Source organism: Microplitis mediator, chromosome 8 (assembly GCF_029852145.1).
Source record: "Microplitis mediator isolate UGA2020A chromosome 8, iyMicMedi2.1, whole genome shotgun sequence".
Lineage (NCBI taxonomy): Eukaryota > Metazoa > Arthropoda > Insecta > Hymenoptera > Braconidae > Microplitis > Microplitis mediator.
Window position 1 is genome coordinate 12,901,955 of NC_079976.1, and position 22,760 is coordinate 12,924,714.

General features: G+C 28.1%; 1 protein-coding gene across 2 annotated transcripts in view; it reads right to left on the bottom strand.

The window, feature by feature from the left end:
• The window catches only part of LOC130673790 (RNA polymerase II elongation factor Ell-like), a 143,368-nt gene that overhangs the window by 43,392 nt on the left and 77,216 nt on the right, over nucleotides 1-22,760 (bottom strand). For both annotated transcript variants that reach the window (XM_057479002.1, XM_057479003.1), the window contains exon 3: nucleotides 6,561-6,685. In XM_057479002.1, coding sequence (XP_057334985.1) covers nucleotides 6,561-6,685 — 125 coding nt within the window. The remainder of the gene's footprint in view (nucleotides 1-6,560; nucleotides 6,686-22,760) is intronic.

A 22,760-nucleotide genomic window follows, 5' to 3' on the forward strand; every position in this document is an offset into this window, starting at 1 on the left:
GAAAATCTTACGAAGAAGTTCATCGTATACATTTTTTCGAAAGCTGAAAAAATCGCTGAAATGATAATCAATTAATAAATTAATAGAATTCTAAAATTGTAGAATTTGTTGAGTATGGCCCTGCCTTAAACAATCAAATTTAGTAAATTTTTTCCAATTCTAGAGATTTTGCTACATTCAATATTAATACTAGGGTAAACGCACCAATAGATAGACGGTTAAGCAGACTCTCATGTTTTTTAATCGAAATAAAGCCATAAAATATAAATAAGTTATAATAAAATGAATTATACTTAAGCAAAAATGTTTAATTAACTAGAAAAAAATAATTAAAATTTTGTATAACGTAGTGGTTGATTACAAAAAAAGAAAATTTAAGAAAAAGTCCAAATCCCCAGTAGATGGACGAAATCTCCAATAGATGGACAGCCAATACCAGTAGATGGACGCTTCTTGCAAATGATATTTTCGTCTTCTTATATATATAAAAAATTATTAAATTTTTCATAATACCAGCATGTGTTTAATACAATTAATTAAAAAATCAAATGTGAGATAATAATTTTCAAAATTTATGTAGTATTTTTAATATCTTAAAAAATTTCTCATTCTTACTTATTAGGTAACGCAAAATATATGATAATATATTACGTAATATTAATTAACAATTTATGAATTATTAATTATTTTGCTTACATTTTATTTATATTAAAAAAATAATAAATAAATAAAAATGAGTTTATGGTAACAAACAATTTTATCTAAATGTTATGAAAAAAAAAAAAAAAAATTTGAAAATTTACCCGATAAATCCAATGTCCATCTATTGGGTTAAGGTCAGAAATTTATCTCCAATAGATGGACGGCAAATTTTATTAAATTTTTTCAATTTTATTAGTTAATTATTAAATTAATAAATTTGTTAATGAACTACGAACATAATCACATGATACATATCTTATTTTTTTATTTGTTTATATTAGTTATAACAAATATAGTTTACCGGTTGTCTGTCACATGCTTAGTAATGGTGGCGCTTTTGAAGCAAAACGTCGTCACGTCAAAATAAAAATAATTTTTTTTGTGATTATAACATATATTAAATTAAAAAAAAATTATTTTCTAACATCAGAAATATATATAGTTAAAAAAAAGTTTTTATGTTACATTTTCATTCCTAAATTTTATTTAATCGGTTATTAAAATAATATTCGTCCATCTATTGGGGGATGTCCATCTATTGGTGTATTTACCCTAGTTATTTATTTCAGACTTCTCTTTTTACTGATTTTGTGAAAATCTTAGTAATTTTTACGTTTCTTAGGGAACTTTTTTAGCCTGAAGATTTAATCGTTTTTTAACTTCCGGCTAAGAAAATTGCAAATTTTCAAAAAAAGGGAAGTTATTGGTTTCGGTCTGATTTTCGAAAATCGAGTTTTCATCAGATGTCGACGTTTTGAGGTCCCAGGAATCTATTCTGACTAATTTCAGAGTGATGTCCGAGTGTCTGTGTGTGTGTGTGTGTGTGTGTGTGTGTGTGTGTGTGTGTGTGTGTGTGTGTGTGTGTGTGTGTGTGTGTGTGTGTGTGTGTGTGTGTGTGTGATCTTTTTTTTGTCCGACGATATCTTTGGAACGAATCAACCGATTTGAACGTACTTGGTGGCAATCGAAAGAGCTTACCAAAATTTAGAATTGATTAGATTTTGGGGTAGATCGGTCATGTAGTTTACAAGTTATATGAAGAATAAAAATTAAAAATTTTTTTTGTTTTTAGTTTTTCGCATATAACTCATAAACTACTTTCCCGATTTACCTCAAAATGTATTCAGTTCTAACTCTTGGTGAGCCCTTCCGATTGCCACTAAGAACCTTTAAATCAATTGATTCGTTCCAAAGATATCGTCTGACAAAAATTATAATTTTTCAGTGAAGGTATGTTTTACCGGCCTAACAAATTTTTGATCTCGAAAAGCTCAAAAATTTACAAGTAATAATGTTTCCGAGCTCCCTGAGCTCGAAAACAGCGGGAAGTTTTGGGGCTGGCCCGCGGGGTCAGGCGGTTTTCAGATTTTTTTTTTATTTTGGAGAATTAATTCGTGAATAAATTTAGTAAATTTATCCCAGTCCGAGAGATTTTTTTGCCATCCATTTAGTATCTAGTTTTTTTTTTTTTTTTTATCTAATCGTAGTATTTTGTCCCAGGGAATTTTTTATTCATAAAATTGTAAAAAAATGAGTAAAATTTTTAGAAATCAATTCTAGTAATATTTAGATTCTCTACGGCTTTTTTTCCTCAATATCATTGTGTAGTTAATTTAGCCAGGGAATTTTTTCTTTAGACGAGTTTTAAGGCTGGGCCGCACCTAACGAAATCTCGAATTTAAGAATTCCAATTATTTATTAAATAATTATCATAACAGCAATTTTCTTAGCTTCTGACTAAAAGCAGAAGACGAACTTCCTCGGAAGATTTTCATCATCCGAGTCCCATAAATATTCAAAAAGTAATTAGAATTCTTAAATTCGAGATTTCGTTAGATACGGTCGAGCCTTAAATGAAGTTTGCCTTAAATAAATAATTACAATATCCCCAGATAGCAAAATGACGTCTTGATGAGTTCTGAATGAGTTCCTATTTATGATTTGGACGTCTTAAAAACACGTTAAAGAAGTCTTTAAGAAGTTCTCAAGATGTCGAATGCGCCACCTAGCGAACTCAGTAAGACATCTTTAAAAGTTCTCAAAGAGTTCTTTTTTCTGACTCCGCAAATAAGACTTCAGAATGAACTTACCATGACGTCTTAAGGAGTTCCTAATTTTGACTTCATTTTGACTTCAAAAAAGTTAAAAAAAGAATACATTTAGACGTCACAAAACTGACGTCTTATTTATGAAGTCTTCAAGAACTCTTAATTTAGAGTTCTTAAAAATGACACCTTTAAGAAGTCATTATAAGACTTCTTGAAGACTCCTTCAAAAATACGTCGTAAAGCAGTCATTCTGACTTTAATGCTGTCTGGGTCTAGTGATATTATTAATCTAATAACTTTTCAAAATTTAATAGGGATTTTTTTCTATTCTTTTTTTTAATTTGTTGTACCGAAAAAATTTCAAAAATGATAAATATAAAAAAATCACTAATAAAGAAATTTCTCTCAAAATTCCCCGAGACAATGATATTTTTTATCCTAACTATAAATATTAGACCGGTTCAAAAAAATCGACTATTTTGTTTTTTCAAAACCCGCAGTGAAATATCTTCTTAGTCATAAAATAAAAGGCCATTCGGCATCCGAAATGGAAGTATATTTCTCATTGTTTAATTTTTTTCACTGTTCAAATGAAAGCTAATAATAAAATAATATTTTTTTCAACATTATCTTAAAAATTCTCGAGATGATAAAACGAAAAAAATAAAAAAATTATAAGTGTAATGCCAAAAATTGATGCTAACTAAATGAACTTCAGAAGAATTTTTGATGATAATGCACTATATGTTTTGATTTGACGTTATTTAAAGATCCGTATGCATATATTCAAACTATCGGACCAATGGTATTCCGGACCCTATTCGAAAAATTATGATAGATTATGGTTTTAATGCTCGAGAATTCTACCATAAGGACAAAGGGGATAATTTGCTTTCAATAAAATCTACTAATAAAATATTCTAAGATTAAAAATTGATTGTGATACATCAAAGTGTCATACTTGAAATTAGTACTAATATTTGAAATAAAAAGCCTATTAGAATATCAAACGACAAGTAGATACAGAGAATATTATCATCATAACTAATGTTAATCTTGTTATTGATATATCATATCATTTATACACTGTCGATAAAACAAAATTGTATATACCCACTGAATTGAGATGTTTGGATTTTATAAGTGTCACACTGCGATAATATGAATTTAAGTAGCTCCATGAATATACTAAGAAGTAGGAGAACTAATGCAATAGCAAAATTTCAATGAATGAATGGTAAAATAAGTAATTTCAGTGGTCTAGGCATATATAAATAGGCATGAAATTTAAAGCTTATCCGAAGAGCTTTCAGATGAATTTGATATAAAGTCGATAAGTTATCACATTCAAAAGATATTGAAGGAAGAATAAGTAAAAATATGAATTTTGGACATTTTGAAAATTTTTTCAAATGCTATAACTTCTAAACTAATCGACCGACCCATACGAAAAAAATATATATCCGGATATATCCGGGCCAATCTGCATATATGAGACATACATTTTTATATATGTCGTTTATATGCAGATTGGCCGGGATATATCCGGATATATATTTTTTTCGTTTGGGGATTGAGCTCATTTTCAAACTCAAATAAGGTAGTCACCCACAAAATACGTATACTAAGTTTCAAGGTGATCGGTTCGAAATTGTGGCTATAATCGAAGTGAAAACCTGCATAAAATTAGTTTCTACACTATTTTGTAAATGTTCAAAACCATTTATATAAGGTCCCGATTCGTTTGAACTAACTCTATAGTATTTTATATAACTCAATAACTTTTTTCATTTAAAAAAAAATAGGAATTAGTTCAAGTCATGAATGCTGTTGATACAATAATGATTTTCGTTTTACATAAAATAATCAAAAATTTCTCTCAAAGTAATTTGTAAGGTCATTGAATGTATGAAGAATTTTCAGTTAAGTCATAATTTTATTAAAGCAAATGAATTTTAGTGTTAAAAGTAATATTTTTTTAGGTCCGTAGAAACCTCTCCTTGCAATTGATTCAATAAAAAATCGAATTATTTCAAATTGCTGTATTGCATTGATCCAAAAAAACCAGTAATCTGAATCAGGTGAATATTGCCTTTAATTATTTCATCAATAATTAATTTAAAAAAAATTTTTTTTTTACATTTTTTTATTTTTGATTTTACTTTTACTTTTACTGTTTTTTTTTTTTTTTTTTTTTTTTTTTTTATCAAGTATTGAGACAATTACATTATATTATTATTATTATTATTACATTATATAAATTACACTTTACGAATAATTCTGACACACTCAGTTGTTAGTGAAAAATTAAATAATCGTAATATCGGTATCCGGAGGATTCGAACCCAGTACCCTACGCGTGAGAGTCAGACGCTTTACCGCTACGCTACGGAACCTGTAGGAAATTTTTAGTTTAGTTGTGCTTCTAGTACTTTGTTTTCATATTGAATGGATATATACAGTCAATTGCTTATACATTGATCTAAACGAGATAAATATGTGACTCTTTTTATAAATAAATTTTTCTATTTAATTGATAATATAAAGACTTTCATTCAAATATAATTCAATATTTTGTAACGAATACATTCATATTTTTGTCGAATATTTTTCAGTTTTCATGTGAGTGCGTCAAATTACTCCTACAACCTCGTCGGATTCTCTCCCCAAGAAACTTGTCGGTTGACACGACACGTTCGGTATTATAGGAAACTACTTTTGTTTCATTGAAACAAGTGAAGTTGTCAAACTAAACGTTTCAAGAGTTTCAGTTAAATTTCTAAAAATTGAAGAGTTTGCGTTAACAAGTTTTTATTTTTAAATCAAGTACATCCAAATTTTAATTAAAATATATTTTACTATTCAATCGAATGTTACTTTAATTACGATCAAACTTAAAAACTTTTAACATAAATGCTTAAGCAATTTCTCATAATCGAGTAGAGATTATCATTCAATAAAAATGATTTTCTTGAGACAAACTAGTTTTCGTTGGTACAAACGAATTTGGTTTCACTGAAGATGAAATTTGTCAAACTCTTAGGGAGTTTGATGTCAGTACCTTATTTTTTACAGTGTATGAAATCTACTAAAAAGAAGCCTGTGGAAACGGGAGCTCTTAATATCAATTTTGAAAGATCGCTCATTGTAGATTTCTATTTTACGTTTAAATAACATGGAAAAAAAAACTTTTTTAGTTTGGAATTTTTCACCTCGGCAATGGCTCATTGTACGAATAAGCCCAGCATATATTTTTGTAGGGAATTTAACGCTCTACAAAAAAAGTCTCTTATCATTTTTCGACAAATCCATCTGTTCAAAAGTTATTGGAGCTCGAAGTCAAGTAAGAGTAAATTTTGAAATCTTTTTACTTTTTCGGCAAAACTATCATACTTATTATAAAATGTCATTAAATCATTTTTTTAGACAATTTTATTTTCTATAAATTATCATTGATAAATTTTTTTCAAATTCGGCATTGTTTTCTAGTTATTTCCATTTCAATGCCAAGCTCTTAAAATCGATCAGAACACTATTTTTTTAGGAGCGATCTACGATGAGCGACTTTTCAAAATTGATATTAAGAGCTCCCGTTTCCACAAGCTTCTTTTTTTATGACTAAGAAGATATTTCACTGCGGGTTTTGAAAAAAAAAAAATAGTCGATTTTTTTGAACCGGTCTAATAAATATAAAACTATAATAATATATATAATTTTGAAAACTAATGACGATAGATTTACTATACTCAGGCTCAAAAATTCTCATTTAAAAAAAAAAAAGTTAATTAATAAATTTGATCTATTTCTTACTTTGGATTTGTTTGCTGTATACATTCAAAAGCACCTTGAGGACCTTCAACATCATGACCGTCTGATAAGCTAAACGTAAAATCAACGGATCCATGATTAGATTGCGGTGATGGAAATGACAGCCGCTGAAAAAGGAGAAAAAAAAATAAATAACAAAAATATAGAACAGCTGTTTTACATCAAATTCAATTCAATTTAATCATACATATCACGAATTACGTATGATATACATAGTAGATTAACTTAAATATTTATTTATCTATTCCCTTTGATTAAATTTCTTGAAATAATATTATTATTATAAAATTAAGTATTTACTCAATGTAGAAAATAGAAATATTTTTTTAAACTGTTGCTCAATACCGATCAAATGAATCGGCAATACGAGTGAATTAGAATAGAAAGTTATTCTTTCAACACGAATTTACTCACTTCAGTATAATTTATTAACAATTTTTTTCTTCATGCTCTTGAATAATTTCCCATCTATTTTATTTCATTATTATTACTGCCTTTTATTTAAATAAATATTTTTTAATGAATAAAAAATTATCTCCATGATTGAATTGATTCAGTAAAGTTGATATGGCCTCGACATAAATTCATCGAGGTCAATATGTAAAATTGTGGTATTTTTTTTTTTTTAATTCAAATTTACATTTTTATTTCATTTCAAATAATTAATTGACTTGCAAAAATAATAAATTTATTAGATTTATAAAAACTTATATTTGTAATATCAAATCTAGTAATTTTTTAAATGCTTTATGAATTTTTAGACATTTTTAATTTTATGTAGTATTTTTATTCCAGGGAATATATTAGTGTATATAATGAAAATCGAATCTGGTAAATTCATTCGTCCTAGGAATATTTTGGTCTCCAAGATTTATTCTAGATTTTTCCATTGAAGAAATATTTCTGTCAGTAAAGTTTTAAGAAATTAAACATGTAATAAAATTTAACTATGTACTTTTGAGAGCTATTTTTTTTCCGTGAGTAGAATTTATCGGAGCATTGGAATAAAAGCTAAAAAATTTAATTCTTTTTATATTATTATTATTATTATTATTATTATTTTTCAGTCTGTCTAATACAGCTGCTGCAGCTCAAACACGATTTCGTGACGACACAAATCGATAGTGTGTCAGTAGGTTCTCGATTTGAATTGCACACGGTCCAAATTTGGTTTGTTATTAACATAACGAGGACGTGTATCAAAAAATATATTAATTAGATTAATTAATAATCAATGATTATTACTAATTGATTATATCAATCATGTCGAACTCTCAAACTACCACCGCCACTACCACCATCATCAATAAATCTATTTTTACCTCATCATACTCAATAAAAACAAAATAAAGATAATATATCAAGACCACGACAGCAAAAAGCTAAGTAAATAAATAGAACATTCCTATCATGTTTTTTTGTTTGCAATTGTTTTAATAAAACAGCTGTTGCGACAGACTATTTACAATGTCATTATTTGTTAATGAGTCATTATTTAATTTTGTATGATTCATTACGCACTTAAATACAAAAATATTTTCTTTACTTCCATATTTTATTATTATTCATAATTAAAAAAATTTTTTAAAAATTATCTTCGATTAAGAAAATTTATCAATATCAATCAATAAATATAATAATTTTTTCTTAAATAAATAAATTAATATTTATTTTAAATTTTTATTTATTTAAGATTATTAATTATAATCTAGTCACAAGTCTATATATAAAAAAATAAAGAAACTAGTTTACTGATAAAGATAAAAACATATAGAATTAATTTTCCTCCTTATATATACATTAGGGTGCATCGTTTGAGATGACTATTTTTTTTTCCAAGTCCCGTGTCAAAATTTCATTGTACACATTGAAAAAAAAATTCTCACCAAAGATGAGCTCTTAATTTTAATTTTAAGTACTCGCTAATTGAATTTAAAATTTTCCCATTTAATTAACACGTAAATTTTTATTTTTATTTTTTTTCAATTATCCATAGCTTCGCGGCATATCAAGATATTTAATCGGCCATAGGTGAAAATCACAGAGTAATCTTCCCTCTTTAGAAGCGCTTGTAGCTAATTTATGTTTTGTAACCGGCCTCACCGGTAAAAAATCTTAAAGCCAATTTTTTCTCGAATTTCATGGTTTTTTTTTTTATTTACTCGCAAACCACTAACATTACGACAAAATTTTCTTGTAAGGAATTTTATTTTCTACAAAAAAAAGTTATTTAAGCCATTACCGTAGAACGAGTAGTTTTCGAGATAAATCCAATTAAACATCTCAAAATTTGAAAAATCGCTGTATTATCCAAATATAAATATTATCCAAATTTTAGTACTGTTTAACGAAATCATTGCTGAAAACACATATAATGTATAAGAATAAAATATAAAAATACATATTACACATTCATATGTAAGTATATAAAGTATGAAACAATTATATTTTTACTGAGAGAGGTATCAATTAAAAAAACTTCCGATAGTCAAACAAAGGCATTTGGGTCAAGTTAAGAAAAGACGAAAGAAGTGTAATAGGAGACAGTTTCGTATTACATTACATATATTTGATGATATATTAACCAGGATATATTATATATTTCTTCGGCTATAATATTATAAAAAAGTACTAAAATCTTGGATAAAACAGCGATTTTTTCAAATTTTGAGATGTTTAATTGGAACTATAACGAAAACTACTCAATCTACGGTAATGGCTTACATATCTTTTTTCGTAGGAAATCAAATTCCCTACAAAAAAAGTTTTGTACAATTTTGTTGTAGAAATAGTGGTTTGCGAGTAAAATAAAAAAAACCATGAAATTCGAGAAAAAATTGGCTTTAAGATTTTTTACCGGTGAGGCCGGTTACAAAACCTAAATTAGTTACAAACACGTTTAAAGGGGAAAGGTTTCTCTGTAATTTCCACCTATGGCCGATTAAATATCTTGAAATGCCGCGAAACTATAGATAATTAAAAAAAAAAAAAAAAATTAAAATTTACGTGATAATTACACGGAAAAATTTCAAATTCATTTAGCGAGTACGTAAAATTAAAATTAGAAGCTCATCTTTAGGGAGAATTTTTAGGTAGATTTCTTTAGAAATCGGCCTATTGCAATGGGTCTCATGATCGAATTATCAAAGAATTTTGCCACCATATATCTTATTTTACCTAGTAGAGTCAAAAAATACCATCCACTCAAAAGTTTATATATTTGTGAATGTATGTATATATACATATATATATATATATATATAAATATTCATACATACATACATACATATATAAACTTTTGAGTGGATGGTATTTTTTGACTCTACTAGGTAAAATAAGATATATGGTGGCAAAATTCTATATTGTATATTGTATATATATATATATATATATATATATATATATATATATATATATATATATATATATATATATATATATATATATATATACAATATAACGCGCCTTGACATCACGATAGTGCCCGCAATTCTTAACGGATCTTAATGAAATTTTATACACTTATTTATTGGACGATTACCTTGATCAAGTTCGAAGATGAGCCCAATCGGTCGATTAGTTTGGAAGTTGTGGGTGTTTAAACTTTTTCTGATTTTCATAAAAATGAATTTTCTGGCTTTATCCTAAAATAACTTTTGAACCGAAAATGATAACTCAATTCTGTAAAAAGTATCTCAAAATTTGAACGATTAGCTTTTGTTTTCACTGTAATACTTGATTTTTCAAAACATCTTTTCTAACAATTTGATGATATCGAAAATTTCACAAAAAATAAAAAAAGCTTATTTTTGCAGCTTACCCTTCTAATAACTTCGGAATGATATGACATACCTCAATTCCTTGAAATATTCATGTTGTAGCTTTAAATAAGTATCTTATTTGATATAATAATCATAGTTTTTTATTATTTTTTAAATAATTTTGTGGGTGTTTGAAATTTTTTGTTAATTGTCATGGAAATGAATTTTCTGGCTTTATCTGTAAATAACTTTTAAACCGAAAATGATAACTTAATTCTGTAAAAAGTATCTTAAAATTCGCACGATTAGCTTTAATGTTCACTATATTACTTGTTTTTTTAAAGATCTTGTCTAACAATTTGATGATTTCGAAAATTTCACAAAAAATAGAAAAAGCTTATTCTTGCAGCTTACCCCTCTAATAACTTCGAAATGATATGGCATACCTCAATTCCTTGAAATTCACGTTGTAGTTTTAAATAAGTATCTTATTTGATATAATAATCATCGTTTTTTATTATTTATTAAATAATTTTAGGTTATGCCATATCATTTTGAAATTATTAGAAATAATATATAAAATTGTTTACACTACCGTAACGTATTTTTAATTCAGTACTTTATTTTTTATAAAGTTCACCAAATTTTTGTCTCTAAATGAGAAATCTACCTTTCCATTCCGGGTAAGGCCGGATGGCTCTTTTTTTTTCAATGTGTACGATGATATTTTGACACGGGACTTGAAAAAAAAAAAAATCTGTTTATCGGTTGACCCTGCGGGCCAGCCCTAGAACTTCCAATGTTAAGAGACCTTTTTTGTAGAGCATTAAATTTCCTTCAAAAATCTGACATGGTCAGTTACAAAATTCAAAAGTAAAAATGTTAAATCGAAAAAATATATCAATTTATTAAATTTAATTCATCGGAAACGGCTTGTCTGACGAAAATTTTCAATCAGACCTTTTTTGTAGGAAATTTAATTTTACATAAGAATAAGTAAAAATGATTTTTTTTTACTCAAATGTTTTAGCAGTTATGACGTAAAACATCAAATTATGAATTAAAATTAAAAATAGCGATGATAGACCTCTTAAAATTATTATTAAGGGCTCAAATTTTCATGAATTTTTTTTTTGTCATTCTGAATAATATTCTCGATATAGCTATGAAAAAAAAAATAGTCAATTTTTTTGGCCCAGTCTAATATATATATATATATATATATATATATATATATATATATATATATATATATATATATATATATATATCTAACTGTTAGAATAAGTGGTTAAAGTATTTAGCTCTTTCAAAATGTCTACGAAAATCGAGGTCAGAGCTTGGTGTCATTTTCAACCTCGTAAGTCTTGGGCGTTTCTAAATTAAGAATCATCTATGTACTTTTACTGTGTAAAAGAAATCGATTTTATTATATATATATATATTCTTTTTTTTGCACGTCTCGAATGTGAAGCATTTAGGTGTGCTTTATACTGTCGCATGGCCACTTTTTTGCTAAATACGCACATAAAATCATTTCAATAACTTGAAGGATATGTTTGTTGTTATTATGGGTTTTTGGAAATTTAAAAGTCTGATTTGAATGATCGGTACTTTTTCTAGTTGATATATTTGATTATAATTAAAGAAAAATACAATTACAAAGTTTTTCACAGCAACGTCTATTAGGATGTTAGTCTGTGGATACCCACGATTGAAGCCTTCGCGAGGAATTAATTAAAATTGTCCCAACGAAAGAGTATACCTAGAATGAATAATGGGGGTACAGGAAAACAATGTTGACTGCTGGTAGTCGGACAAACACTCTCTTGTTGGGACAATTATAAATCTAATTCTTCGGTAGAAGTTGTCATTTATCCCAAGAACCCTATTGAATATCAATAACTGACTCTTCTCGAATCAAAAGATATTAGTAATTATCTATAAATTTTTTGAGAGTTTTTTCCAAATTTACTGTCCATATAAGTCTTTATGTATTTTTTTTTATTACTAAGTTTACATTCATAGACGAAGATAAATGGGCTTACGAATTTTTATTATGCTGTCGACTAAACTTGGAACAAGAACTTGAGTTATCAAAAAATTATGCTTTTGCTAAAAAAAATATTTTACACTTAAAAATTATTAATAAATTGTAGTGAATATTATTTGTCTAAATTAGGAATTATAGTAGAAAATAAAAAATTTTTAGAGGCTCACAACATTAATTATAGTGCAGCATAATCATTTTTTGACGACTCAACTTCTTGTTTCAAGTTTGGTCGATTCAATAATAAAAATTCGTACATTTTTTGTCGCACTTTTTCTCCGTGTATCAACATTACTTTGTTTTATGTCTACTATATACCGATGTTTTTTTCTTTCCACAATCTTGACTCTTATATACACACTACTAGCGCCCCTACAACATCAAAAAAACGGAACTAGCTCTCGATAATAAAATAATCTTTTAGTGATTTTATTTAAAGGTTAGCTTTGAATAATATTATTGTTTTTTTTTCCGATTTTTTGAGTGCTGAAATTTCAATGAAACATGAATTCAAAATTTATATAAGTATCAATTAAATTGTGTTGAACTAGTGTTTAAAAAAAAAAAAAAACAATAGCGTAATAAAGAAAATAATTGGAAAATCCAAAAGTGCACGACTCGTAATGCTCATATATTATGAAATAATAAATAACAACAAAAAAATGGCGGGAAGTGCGAATAAATTTAAAATATATACAATTCTCTTTCATTGAAACTTGTCATGTTTTTTTTTTTTTTTTTATTATATTAGTATTTTTTTATAATTATAAAAGAACTTATTCAAAATATCTCGATTAATAACAAAAAAAAAATAAACGTAAATAAAAACAAAAATAAAAAAAAATTGAATTGAAAAAATTCAGGCCTACCAATTAGCAAAAAAAACAGCTGTTCCAGGACGGTAATGCGCAAGCGCCCCTGGTGGAATAAATATACGTATAATGTATAGATATATCACCATCCATGTTAATTTTACATAGATATATACAGATATAGTTATACAGCCTTTTTTGTTCTTTTATTAATTGTAATTAAACAACACTGAGTTACCTAGTCATTCGCAATAGGGGACCTACAAATCGTTCAAAGAATTAAAAAAAAAAAAATTCGATTCAATTACTGGATTTTTTCGCAAGTTATCATGTATACGGGATCCGTACTTGACGGACAGGAAATTTTTTGAAACTATTTTAATGTTTTTTTCCGTTTTTATTGAACTAAATAAATTTTTGAAAAGTATGGAACTAATCTCCATTAAATTATCTTCAAAGTAGTATGCAAAATATCTTAATTCCGTGAACTAACAAAGGTATAATAACTGAAATAGTCGCCGAAGTGAGGCGAAAAAAATTTTTCGATCGTAAAGCACGAGTCGTGCAATATGGCATAATTTTTATATTTTAACATGAGTATTTGAGGTGTGCACTTATTGGGTTCTCAAACATTTTCTAATTTATTACAAAAAAAATCATACAATTCAATGAAAATTTATGATAAAATTATCAAGTAAACATTTATAAAATTGAATAAGGAGTCAACCATAGAGTCGATAAAATTTGAAGCAGTAATTAACAATCCTTGATTGAATCGCGATGCTAGATATATAATCATGATACGTGTATGTGTGTGTATTTATGTGTGAGAGTTTTGAAACGTTAAGTGCGTAAGCACGCGAATGTCCTTGTCTCTAAAATTTTTTCTCTCTTAATAAAATACTCCCTCTCACTTGTTATGTCTTTTTAAACTTACTGCCAGCAGTTCTCAGCAGCATCATCAGCAGCAGTTCAATAGAATGTAATATATGTTTAGTTGCCAGGCACGACGTTTAAGTGTAAAATTCTCTAGACAAAACATTCTTTAATAACGGCATTCACTACTGATACTTTAAATTATTTATGTTTTATTTATTTTAAGTAAAAAAAAAAATTAAAAATTAAAAAAGAATAAACTTTCAATTTTGAGTTACTTTTAATGAAATTCCGTAGATCTAGTAATTTTTTATGATGAAATTCCGTACATCCAGTGTTTTTTAATGAAACTTCCCCGACTTAGTGATTTTCTACGAAAATCAGCCGATCTAGTGTTTTTTTCATAAAACGCCGAGCTGGTAATCTTTGATCTGATAATCTTTTAGATAAAATTCTCACAAAATAAAAATTTATTACGACTGTAGTAATGTTTAAAATTCCAATAAAGTAGGAATAAATGAAGTTTTTTATGGTTATTCTTGCAATCAACTGCAAGGAAAAATTCAATTATTAAAAGGAAATTGATTAAAAAAATTTTATTCTTATCGTATATGAGTACATATCTAACGATATTAACATGAAACGCGTGTTTATACGAAGTGAACGGCAATGAAAGTGAACCTCTTTACAACACTACCCGGAAGTAATCGTACTTGCGTTTCACCGTCTTAGAAAAATTTTTTTTTCATTCTTTGAATAGTTATTACCAATATCGTAATTTATCAATCAAAATCAATTTTGATATGAATATCATTAAGATGTAAAATTTATAATTATTTTATAAAATTTCCAAGACAAAATCGCTAAATTCCCCACACGAAAAAAAACATAAATTTTTCTAACCAGCCAAGTAAGAAAGTATTCTTATGAATATTTAAAAAAATTGCTAGATAGAATCCCCTAGCGCTTAGTCACTTCAAAAAATTTCCTCGTAAAATATCACTTGACATAATTATTTAGTCAAAAAAAAATTTCTGGACCGAATTCCTGCAGTAAAAAATTACTAGGTCATCTTCTAGTAATTTAAAAGTAACTGGGAAAAAAATTCCCTAGGCTTTACTTTTTCAAATAAATTTTCGTTTCTATTTAAATAGAAATGTTATTAAAATGACTTTAAATATGTATATAATAAGAATCACACGTTACTGACGTGATTCTCTCTACTGGCATACGTAGCTGCTGTTCCCTCTGACCTCTTTTTCTTTATTCGCCACACAACCAATAGGAAATATAAATTGTTGCGTCATGCTGTTTATGCTGTCTTTAAATACGTAGGTTCAGTCTCGTATCGTCTCAAACAAGTATTTAGCAACAAAAGAGCAAAAAAATAACTAATATTAACTTTTTTTTTAAAAATAAATTTTGATTTTAAAAGAGAAAACTTTCTCTTATCTCATTGAGGGCAACGTTTTCTCGCCAGTGCAATGAACCCTATATATATATATATATATATAGATACACACACATATAAATGTATATTTTTTTAGTCATTAAGTGGCCTTCAGTTGACCTACCACAACGGAAATAATCGTTTGTCCTCGAACTTCCGAATTTAAACTTTGATGACCTTGTCTATTTGATATATTTTTATTATATATTACTATGTTATATATTTAGGAATAATTTTATCCCAATCAAGCAGATAATCGAAGTTTTATTCTTTAATTAAGATTATTATATAATCCATTAAAATATTTTATTTATTGAACTGGTATAATAATTTATCGTTGGAGCCAACCGCTGAAGTGGCTGATGTTCGCACGACTCCTGCGAGTTTTATACTCAACAAAAATGATCACGTGATTAACTAGTAGGTCCCCACCCTTATTCCCCTACTATTTACAATCCATATATATCTTTCTATATATATATATATATATATATATATATGTCGCAAGTGGATTACGCGCATGTACAGTATTGAAATGATTGCAAAGAAATTTAATAGAGAAACCAAGTGAAATAAAAATTAAATGAATTTTTGTATATAATATAGGATTGTAAATTTTAAAATAAATTTTATAAATTGTTTTCAGAATTTTTTTTTGTAAAAAAAGAATTGAGCTATTCTGTTTTTTATAAAAATAAATTTTTCTGAGTATCGTAATTTTTATATTTATTTTGAAGGTTGAATTTAATAAAAAGATATTTTTAAATCTTTGGGGCCAGACAAAAAATATGTATATATATCTAGATTGAAACTAAGTCTAATACTTTTTCATGGGAAATTTTTGATAGTATATTTATATAAACTTAGCTTAATGACAGTAAATTGAAGTATTCTTACTAAAAGTGGAATTTTTTTTTTTCAGACTAGAAACTCATTAATTATTTGTCTCTTTCTAAGGATTTTGAAATATTCGTAGATCAGGGCACTTTTTTCAATTCTATATATTTTCACTTATCATTTTACTCAATTTAAAAAATATCCCTACACAGAAAAAAAAAGATTTCTTGGCGCAAGAAATATTTTGCATTATGAAATGAAAACGAAAATTTTCTTAGAACTAGAAATCATTTGTTATCCCAAACAATTTTGTCTCGTCTTAAAAAAATTTTTCTCGCACCAAAAAAATTTTGTCTTCGATTCGTAATGCCGAAAATTTTCTGGGGCAAGTAAAACTTTTCTTTGGGTCAGTGAAAATTTTTTTGCGGCGAGAAATCATATTTTTTTAACTAGATTCGGACATTTATTAGGTTCTATTCCATGGACAAATAATTATTTTTAAATTTCATTATTCAATCTTTAAAAAAAGACAATGATTTCATTCGATAAAATTATATAAGATAAAAGCCCCTATACCCGCTCAGTACCATTAGTCGCTCACTTTAACTGTTTAATGCGTTTTTTTATAATTTTTATAAAAAAAAATTTCAACTAAAAAAATTACCATTGATAAATAATTATTTGTGAATCTGAATATATTAAAATATGATGTATGAAATTATTTTATAATAGATTATAAATTTAAATTAATTGACTGTGTTCAAAATCACGCTAAGCCGGGCATTTTAGGTAGATTTTTTAAAAATCTAACTATTGTATTTGTCTTCATGGTCGATTTTTCAAGGAATGTCATCATAACCTATCATAATAGGTTGAGTAGGGTTCAAAAATACCACTCGTTAAAAAATTTATATATGTATATATATATCGGTCATTCCATGTCAAATCGAACAATAGTTAGAATCGACCCCTTTCGATTTGGACGAATTTTGGTCATAAGTTTCCTATTACCATATAACGCAATTCTGCCAAAGGACAAAAATTTGAACATTTTTCTTCAAAAGTTATGCAAAATACAAAATTTCGCGATTTTTCTAGTTTTTCAACTTTATTTTTTTAATATCTCAAAAACTATGATAGTTACAATAATCATCCAAAGCTTGTTTTGAAAGGCATACTCGAGGCTATGAAAAAAAAATATTCAAAGAAAAATTTTAAAAAATGACAAATTTGTCAAATTTTGAATTCTTGAAATTCGTCAAAAATGACGATCGACATTAAATTTTTGGCTCAATTTTTTTTTGTTTAATACCTTGTACTTATTTTAAAAGATTCTGAAATTTTTAGAACTGTGTTTTTTGTTTTTGCAAAAATATGAATTTTTGAATTTTATTAAATGAAAAAATTTTTGTTTTTCTTCATTTTTTTGTTAAGTAAAGTAAAAAAAAAAAAAATAATATTTTAAACAAATGAAATCAATATTTACTGTTGCTAACAATGAAATGAAATGAAGAAAACAATCACCCGGGAAAAAATGATTTTGCCTAATCATATATGATTATATATGTTCATATATATGATCATATATGATTATATATAATCATATATGAAGTTATATATAATCATGCATGATTATATATGGGGTCATATATAATTATATATAATTATATATGACCCCATACATAATTAGATCTGATCATACCTGGCTGTTATAAGCCCATATATAAGTCTACATATAATCAGATCTGATTATATATAAGTCTATATATAATTAGATCTGATCAGATCTGATTATATATAAGTCTATGTATAATTAGATATGATCATACCTGGCTGTTATGACCCCATATATAATCATACATAAGTCTATATATGATCAGATCTATTTATATATAAGTCTATATATAGTTAGATCTGATCATACCTGGCTGTTATGTCCCATATATAATCATGTACAAGTCTATATATGATCAGGTCTGATCATATATGAGTCTATATATAATTAGATATAATCATACCTGGCTGTTATAACTCCATATATAACCATATATGAGTCTATATATGATCAGATCTGATCATCTATAAGTCTATATATAATTATACCTAGCTGTTATAACCCCATATATGATCATATATAAGTCTATACATGATTAGATCTGATCAGACATGATTGATACAAACCCATATATAATTAGATATAGGCCTATATATAATTAGATCTGATCAGACGTGACTGATATAAACCTATATGTAGTTATATATGTCTATGATTAAATCTGATCAGATTTCATTGATATGAAACCTATAAATATTTAAATATATATATATATATATATATATATATATATATATATATATATATATATATATATATATATATTAAATAATATGACAATTTTTTAATATCAATGTTATTAAATTTTTATTCTGTCAACTATCAATCAAACTTAAATCCCCAATACTTAAAAAATGTTCAAAGGTTTCGGCAGTAATTTAAAAGTATAAAGTATCAATTTGATTATTTGAGTTAAGTAATGCCATAAACGTTTCTTAATTGTAAGTGTATAAGAGACTAGAGGATCAGACTACAAACCATCGATAACCAAAGTTAAGCAGCATCGGCGTTGGACATTAATTGGATGGGTGACCTCGTAGTAAAATAATTGTCGATGGTTAATAATTTTTTTTTTTTTTTTTTATTTAATTTTAACCGACATTGATATTGATGAAGACAATAAATCCTAATTAAACTACTTAATTAATAATTTACAGATATTCTAAATGAGATTCTACAAATGACTATATTCGTTCATGCATGATTATATATAATCATATATGATCATGTATAAACAGATCAAGTTATGTATGATCAGACCTGGCCAATTTTTGGATCTGATCATATATAGACAATTATGCATGATCATATATGATTAGGCAAAATCATTTTTTCCCGGGCATAGATTTTCAGATCCTTTTCCATGATTATTTTCCGATATCGACTTTTTTCGGTATTGCTATTTTGGAAACCGCATGAGTAGCAAGTAGCAAGTAGCAAGTAGCAAATATTAACTTCGACTCCGCCGTCCATCTTACGGCATTAAACATCACTCAGGGTGATATGCACACACGACTCAATCAGGTTCCGCACGGTAATCAGTGTGGCACTGCACCACAATCGAGCATTTTCTTCCAGCAGCGTACTGAGTCGGATGCAGAACAGTAACCAGTCGGGTTCCAATCTTTCCGTGATAGAAACCAATACGTCTATTGTATTCTATGCGATTTTTGAACCATTTGAGTGGATTCTATGGGAACTTTTGGATAGGGCTGATCCTGGAAGTAGATTTCAGCCAAGTTAAATGTTCAAATTGAAGACAATTTGCAGGCAAAGTGGCTATCATGGTTAGTACGGTCAAACATACCCAGTATGTATATTATATTTTCAAGTTACCAACCTATTTATTGCTCCCAAATATACCAAAATAACTCTGAATATGCTTTAGCATCTATACTATACTCTATGTCTAATATAGTCTACACGGAAAGAATTTTCGTATGAATATTGCCATGTTATTTATTCTAAAAATTACTCTAAATCGAGTAATCTTGGGCCATTACGACTTTTTACTTTCGAATTACGAAATTTTACTCTTTCAAGGAGTAAAAATCAATCAGATTAATTTTTACTCACAATTACGAGTAAAAATTACACCTAGCGGCTGTCTAAATAAATTCTCTCTAATTCAATTTTTACTCGTAGGTTATGATAAAAAGTTGATTATTCAATTTATAAAATTTATATTGAATTACAATAAAAATTACAATTAATATTCTAAAATTTCCATAAAAAATCTAAAAACCATCTAATTGCCTTAGAATATGACTTGAAATGAATATTTTGAAAAAGAATAAAAAAAAAATTACTCTTATTGTGTTGAAAAAGAAAAGATACAAATTTTGTTTTTTTTTGTTTTTTTAATAAATATTAAGTTATAGAGAGATACAGAGATCGTCTTTTTTTCTAACCCTATGTATGTGTGCGTAACATGTAAGTTGTCGCGAGAAAAATAAAAGACATTTAATTGAAGCCGATATTAACCGAAGATTAACGGAGACTACTGAAATATTACTCTGCAGTTTAGAGTAAAAATTACTTCCATAGATAAGGAAATTTATTCGAGTTATAGGCAGTTTTTCATCAAAAAGTTAATGGGTTTAAAAGAATGGTATATTGGGGAGTAAAAATTAATCACATGGAGTAAAAATTGATAGATTAAGATGAGATATTCACAATAATCGATTGAATATAAGACTTTTAAAAAATTACTAAGTAGTAGAGTAAAACATAGTCTAGCAACGTTAATATTTAAACAAAAAATATTAAATTTAAAACAAAAAATACCAATTTTTTGCAACGGCCCAGGATTACTCGAAATTACAGAGTAATTTTTATCAAAAAATTCTTTCCGTGTATGGGAGCAGTGCTACACAACTATGACAGATGTCTAAAAACGGACTTTTATGCAAAAAAATTCGTAGGATCACAAAATGTGGGCGAGCATATTTCAATAGGGTATATTATTGATTATTAATCATTAATTGTTAGAAAAGGAACTAATTTACTAAAAAATGAATAAAATATTCAATAATTTATAATTTTGAAAGGTATTTATGGCTTCAATGAATATTTTATGGCGATTGAAAATTTGAAGCTATCAAAACGAGGTCTGTCTACAGAATAGAGACACGACAGGCTCGCGCTACACACTCAACTTGGTATCGCACGTCAACCAACTAGTCCTTGGGCGTCTCCACTCCATCTTGTACTCAAGAAGTCTGGAGATTGGCGACCATGTAGCGACTATCGACCACTCAATGCGCGCACGATACACAATAATTACCCGGTCAGACGACTTGACGATTTTACCGCAACGCTGCACGGTAAAAAGATATTTTCAGTTTTAGATTTGGTTAGAGCCTTCAACCAAATCCCCGTCGCCGAAGAAGACATCGAGAAGACGGCCATCATCACGGCTTTTGGCTTGTTCGAATTCCCATACATGACGTTTGGACTTAGAAATGCCGCACAAACTTTTCAAAGTATCATTGATGAGGCCACATGAGACCTACCGTTTGTCTTCCCGTACATCGACGACGTGCTAGTAGCTTCAGAGAACAAGAAGCAACATCTCGAGCACTTAAAAATTTTATTTCAGCGCTTACAAGACTACGGACTTGTCATCAACGCAGCCGAATCGGTGTTGGGCCAGCACGAAGTAAAATTTTTAGATCATCACATCAGCGACAAAGGTATCAAGCCGTCGCCTGACAGGGTAGACGCAATTATCAACTTAAAATTCCCTAGAACAATTTCTGTATTACGTGGTTTTCTAGGTACCATAAATTTCTACAGGAAATCAATCAGAAATGCTGCAGAAATCCTTGCACCGCTGAATAAATTGCTCGAGGGGCCAAAAGTAAAAGGATCAACGCTGATCGTCGAGACACCAGAACTCCGACAGGCTTATGGCAACGCAAAGCAGGCATTAGCCAACGCTGCAATGCTTGTGCATCCGAACGACGACGCAATTTGGGCTATTTTCTCTGACGCATCAAACACTGCCATTGGTGCAGTTCTGCAACAACTAGTTGACGGAGAATGGCAACGACTTGCTTTATTCAGCAGAAAACTACAGCCATCCATTCAAAAATTATCGACGTACGATCGTGAACTTCACGCCATCTACGAAGCTGTCCGACACTTCCGTCATATTTTTTAAGGTAAGCGATTTACACCGATCATAAGCCGCTTCTTTTTGCTTTTCTGCAACGTACTGAACGAGCATCACAGTGGCAATTTCGTCGACTAGACTTTATTGGCCAATTCACGAGTGATTTTAGACACATTTCTGGACATGAGAATATCGTTGCAGACACGCTGTCGTGCGTTGAAGCCATTTCGACGCCGATTACCACGCACGAGCTGGTAAGCGCTCAGAAGAACGATCCTGAACTTCAAGATCTTCTTAACAACGCAGCAACGTCACTACAGTGGCAACAAATCGTCTTCAACGACCATCCGGTCGCAGTTTATCGTGATGTTTCATCAGGTAAACCATGTTCATACGTTCCTGGTCAACTTCGAAAGAAAGTTCAATTCCATTGACAGACTGATACCTATCTTTTTCGTGGCCGACGACACATAAAATTATCCCTTATTTTTATAATTAAAACTCGTTTAAATTCCTTTTTTCGTTCATTATTTATTGTATTCTCTCTAGCTAGTACTTTCCTCACAACGTAGCAAACATGCTCAAATTAGTTTTTTTTATTATTTTTGTTTTGCATTGTGAATATCTTTTATTATTTTTCATTTCTACATAAGCATCATATTTT